This window comes from Tupaia chinensis, unplaced genomic scaffold, assembly GCF_000334495.1.
Source record: "Tupaia chinensis unplaced genomic scaffold, TupChi_1.0 Scaffold139767_1, whole genome shotgun sequence".
In the NCBI taxonomy this organism is placed as follows: Eukaryota; Metazoa; Chordata; class Mammalia; order Scandentia; family Tupaiidae; genus Tupaia; species Tupaia belangeri.
Genome location: NW_006199647.1, coordinates 3,289,014 through 3,294,621, shown reverse-complemented (window position 1 = coordinate 3,294,621; position 5,608 = coordinate 3,289,014). Strand labels below are relative to the sequence as shown.

Genomic DNA, 5,608 nt, shown 5'->3' with positions numbered 1-5,608 from the left:
CGCCCGCCACCGGACAATGGCCCGGGGCTCACGCCCCGGCGCGCAGCTGCGCCGCCGGTCGACCGGCCCCCCTCCTGGGGGCCCCGCAACCCGGGGCTCATGCCCCGGCGTTCAGCTGCCTCTCCAGGGCTGGCGTGTGGCCTTTGGACCAGCAAGCTGAAGCGGAAAACAAGGTCTGAGAACTTGCAACTTGAGAAGATGATGGTTACCAGCCCTGCATTGCCTCAGGGAAGAACAGGAACTACTCTACCATTCTTGAAGTGAAGGTACTTAATGAGAATAGGACAGTGTGGAATGGGGTAAGTGAAGAGAAGAGGATAGAGAAAGATAGCAAGTGAGCGATAGAGAGACAGGACGTCAGTGAGAAACAGATAGGGTTTATTAACTGTTGATGATGACATGTATAGAATTCTCAACTGGATTGGTCTGAGAAGTGTTTCATGACGGGCAAAGTATTTTTACAAGCAAAACGAGAAATAGCAATTGACTGTTTTATAAAAATAATTAGAATAATAAAGATAATGATTGGGAAAAACAGAAAAGATATGGAATGTTGAAGTGGGGAGATTAATGTCTCTGTACTGACTGACGTGCATGGCATTCCCTTTTGAAGAAACAATGTAATACACTGTAAAGTTATATGTAATCCAATGTAATATGAAGAAGATATGATGATAAAAAAAAACAGTTATGGGAAATGCCTATTATGAAAAAGCTTTGCATGGACTTCAATATTTTTTGCACTAAAATAAATTCGTACTTTAATGCCATTTCAAAAAAAAAACAGTTATAGGAAATGCCTATTATGAAAAAGCTTTGCATGGACTTCAATATTTTTTGCACTAAAATAAATTCGTACTTTAATGCCATTTCAAAAAAAAAAAAAAACTATACAAATACTAAACACAACTGATAACTGCTCACCCACAAGCAGACACGAGCCAGCTCACCGTGCATCCACGCCAGTTTGGTATTCTGGGCTGAGGATGTCTTGGCTAGAAATGTCCCTGGCATTCTTCCCTCAAACATAGGGCGACTGTACCCTCAGGGGGAGTTAGACTTCCCATGTCTTCTGTTATGACTTACAAAGTGAAGTTTGAAAAACAGTAGTTAAGTCACAATCCCAAAATATCTCAGAAATCTCTGCCAGTGTTTCCCTTTACACGTCCCTCTTGATTCTGCTCTCTACACAAAGACCGCATTCACTTTGCAGCCGAGACTTATGTGAGGAAGAAAAGCCAGGTGGAGGTAGGTAGATGGAAGAGTCCATGCGGCTGCTCCAAGCGCACACCGTGTGTGAGGCGGAGACAACGCCAGGTGCCAGCCGTGTAGCTGTAACCCACCTGCTACATGAAATAACATTACATTTAACTTCGTTGATGTTACATAACTATTAAGTTTTCTCTTATGTGATCTGCTATCATCAGTTAATAGCTCCATTTTTTAAAAAGAACTATTTTATTTAGGGGCCAGCAGATGGCATAATGGTTACATCGCTGGACTCACATGTACTTGACCGCAGTGCGAGTCCCGGACCTGGTGGCTTAAAACTCAGGCCGGGTGCATGTGTGTGTCTTCCCTACATCCCTAGAGGAGAATAGAGGAGCAGGGATTGTGGCATGGCCATCCCCTCAGGGGGTGATTTCGCATTTTTTATCTCTCTGGCTAGCACATGTACCCTATAGCAAAACTCTCTCTCTCTCTCTAAAAAAAAAGGCATTATTTTATTTAATTTTATTCATTATTATAATTATTATTATTTTGATCTGACCAGAGAAAGACAGAGAGGAAGGGTGGGAAAGTGAGAGTGTAAGCTGCCAGGTCCAGGACCTGAGCCCCTGTTGGCCATGGGGGAGTCCAGTGCCTTAACCGTCACGCCATGCATGGGCCCTGCTCCAAATTATTTCAATGATTTACAATATGATACTGAGGGCCAGCCCTGTGGGCTGGTGGTTAAGCCAACATGGCTAGTGACATGGTTTGAATCCCAGTTCTGGCAGCTTAAAAACATTGTGAACATGAATAAGTGCCCAAAATTCCAACAGGATGGAGAAATGGGGGACAAGGGGCTGAGGTGTGACCAGCCCCACTGGTGCTCTCCCTCTCCGTCTCTGTGACCAGCCCCACTGGGTACTCTCCCCCTCCCCATCTCTGTGACCAGCCCCACTGGGTGCTCTCCCCCTCCCCGTCTCTGTGACCAGCCCCACTGGGTGCTCTCCCCCTCTCCTGTCTCTGTGATCAGCCCCACTGGGTGCTCCCCCTCCCCGTCTCTGTGACCAGCCCCACTGGGTGCGCCCCCTCCCCGCCTCTGTGACCAGTCCCACTGGGTGCGCCCCCTCTTCTGTCTCTCTGGTAGAGTTGCATGCTTTCATGTTCAAGTTAAAAAAAACTGTGATACTGAATATGGTAGTCCCGAACAAATCAATAAAAAGCACTACGTAAGTGTTTGTTGTTAAAAATTAGTTAAAGCCATTTTTTTAAATAAAATTCCTAAGCTACTTTCAGCAAAATCGATTGATGTCAAGGTGGTTATGAACACGTGTTTTAAAATATAACAACCTAAATTTGAACCTAAATCTGTTCTCCATGCATGGCATATTTTTAATCCAAAGTATTAATTATTATTTAAAATATTATTAATAACACACAACATGAAGGGACCGGCAGTTGGCATAATGGCTATGTCACTGGACTCCCATGCAGTCAACCATGGTTCGAGTCCCAGACTCGGTTGCTTAAATTCATGCTGGGCACGTGTACGTGCATCCCAAGATCCCAAGACGACAATGGAGAAGGGATTAGTGTGGCTATCCCCCCTGGGGGTGATTCTCGCTCCGTCTCTCTGTCTCTCTCTATCTTTCTGGTGAGCGCACATGCACTATAGCAAAAACCTCTCAAAAAAAAAAAAAAAAGAAAAGAAAAAAAACACAACGTGAAAATAAATTGCATGGAACAAGAATGATTGAAAAATCTTTCCCAAAGAGTTAAAGTGTAATGTAAGAAAACTGTTATGACGGACAGAATAAATTCCTGTTTTTAATCCTTATGCCAGGTTCCAGTCCACAGAACAAGCTGACAATTCCAAGAGATGCCATTAGAGAAGGGACACGTGAGACAGCACGTCTAGCCCTGAGCACTCAGACCACGCACCCTTGTTGGCTCGCGTGGACGACCACCTCACAGAGGTGCTGATGTGCTGCGTGGGTTATGGGCTTCTCACCTAGGAACAGGTTTTAAGTACAGCAGTTCGTGCTAGAGCAAGGCTCAGCTAGAGAACAGAGACTGACAGTTGCCAGGAAAGGAGGAGGCTCAGAGGGTTCCGAAGGGTCTCGCCCCTCCCAGAGCTCGCCGTGACCGAGAGGCGCTGTGTGCCTGACTCCGACGGGGCACTGAGAACCTGCCTGGGACAGTAGCTGGAATACGTGGAGCACACGAGAGAGGCGCCGCTCTTTCTAAGATGGAGCCTGATATCTTCGGTCATTTGCTCTCAGGAATATTTATGAACCTGACCTCTCTCTGAAACTGGACAGATAAGTTGAACAGTTTTGCGCATGTAAAAGAATTTATTTTGGGGACCAGCAGATGGTGTAATCGTCATGTGGCTGAACTTCCACAGAGCTGACTGTGGTTCAAGTCCTAGACCCAGGGGCTTAAAACTCACGCGGGGAGCATGTGCATGTGCACCCAAAATCCGTAGAGGAAAATGGAGGAGAAGGGATTGCAGCATGGCCATCCCCTCAGGGGGTGATTTCTCACTTTCTGTCTCTCTCTCTGTCTCTCGGTGAGCACACATGCCCTATATAGCAAAAATCTCTCTTAAACGAAAAAAAAAGAATTTCTTACAAAGCGTAAATCTGTTTCCCCCACTACACTGCTACTTGCGTGCAGGGAGGAGTAAAGTTTTAACATCTGATGGCTCCTGAGCACTCAGCCCGAAACCCAGCACCCGTTTATCTCCAGGAAGTCACGAAGGGTTAACTGGCAGTGAAGGAGGGACCCGTCCACAGCACATGTGTACAAGCTTGCCCTCGAGAGGTGAGGGGACAGAACTGCACAAGGACGCTCGAGCCCCCAGAAGGTAGTGAAGTCAGAGAACGTGAATAGACCAGCTTGGCAGTCTGGCTGCTAACCTGTCCGTGCAGTGTACAGTGCTCAAAGGTGCCACATAAAGTTTCCGTGTGCGCGCGCATAGCCTTACTATGAAAATCTCCCTGACATAAGGAATCATAAAGACCACTGAGACACAGACTACTGGTATGACAGTACCCTAGAAGGCCTGTTTTTCTCATAAACAATTTATTGAAGCTACATTTAAAATTTTTAAAAGTACTGTTGTTCCATGGCCAAAGGCTTGTAACATTCTGCTTGTGAAAGCCAGCGTGTCCTCTCTCATCTAAATTCAATCTGTATCTTGCAGCTCATGAATAAACCGAGCTCCATTAAGAGCTGCAGCGAATCAACCATATACTAAGCACTTCGAGGTTGCCAGCAGGGGCTTTCCGAGAGCCTGAAAACAGCCTCTTCCTTCGCTCACAGCTGCTAGAAGCACCCTGCGCTCCGAGCTCTGTGGGCATAGCTGCCCGAACCTCAGCGGCCAGTGACCGTCCTGGGTCGCGTCTGGCCTTGCGGGCTCAGAGCACGTGTAATGCTTTCCGCTACTTTTCCACCTCAACAAGATAAAGAGCTATCTTTCTTAGAGTTCACACTCTAAAAAGTTAATAAGCAAATACAAACAAGAGGGTCATTCAAAAAGTTCATGGAAAATCCATATTATGAAAACTATGCATAGATTTTAAATTTTTCTTGTACAACATAAACTCCAACTTTACTTCTACTTTTCCACAAACTTTCTGAAGTGCTCTGTGTCCTTGCGCTGCCACCACAGCTGGGAGCCCCATGTGAGGAGGTCCCCTACATCTCCGATCCAGCTGACTGGGACCAGCACAGGAGGGCTGCTATGGCCTTTGGCCTTGCAGAGCTCTCTGGCAGGGGACAATGACAGTTGTGGCTCTCCCCACAGAACCCACAGACACACAGCAGTGAACCTATTAAAAGTGCAGTTACTCTTTCATGCTCCCTACTAAGCAGATTTTTATTTTTTTTAAATAAAAATAATCATCAGAAACAAGGAGAGAAGCAGCGTTCTCACTGCTCAGTCCTGAGCTCACTGCTTTGGAGCTCCCTGGCCGAGACAAGCCCTGGCTGTGGTGCTGCCGCATGGCCAGCAGGTGTCCCACACAGATGGCAGAAAAGGACCCAGGAGCCAGGAAAAGAGTAGCCAGTCCCAGGAGAGGGACTACACGCCATGACACTACGTTCACACATTGTGCGTGGCCCCAAGGAGAGTAGAAGCAGCTTACTGTGCCCGCTGTGGACCCGCACCTGCTTTTCCTCCTGTGTCTTAAGTAGGTCCACATAAGAGTCCTGAGCTAAAAGCTGCAAACGCCTGTGAGTGAGAGTCTGCCGGGCAGGAGCCACTGGTACTCACCGTGGTGGTGGTGGTGACCTCCTCGGTGACAACTTTCAGCGTGTCGACCACTGAGATGTAGCCCAGACGCTTAGCGATCGCCAAGGCCGTGTTGCCATTCTGGGGGGAGCAGGAGAAGCA

General features: G+C 47.2%; 1 protein-coding gene across 30 annotated transcripts in view; it reads right to left on the bottom strand.

Moving 5' to 3' along the window:
* The window catches only part of ANK2 (ankyrin 2), a 333,322-nt gene that overhangs the window by 95,574 nt on the left and 232,140 nt on the right, over positions 1-5,608 (bottom strand). For all 30 annotated transcript variants that reach the window (XM_027765833.1, XM_027765842.1, XM_027765857.1 and 27 more), the window contains one exon: positions 5,489-5,587. In XM_027765833.1, coding sequence (XP_027621634.1) covers positions 5,489-5,587 — 99 coding nt within the window. The remainder of the gene's footprint in view (positions 1-5,488; positions 5,588-5,608) is intronic.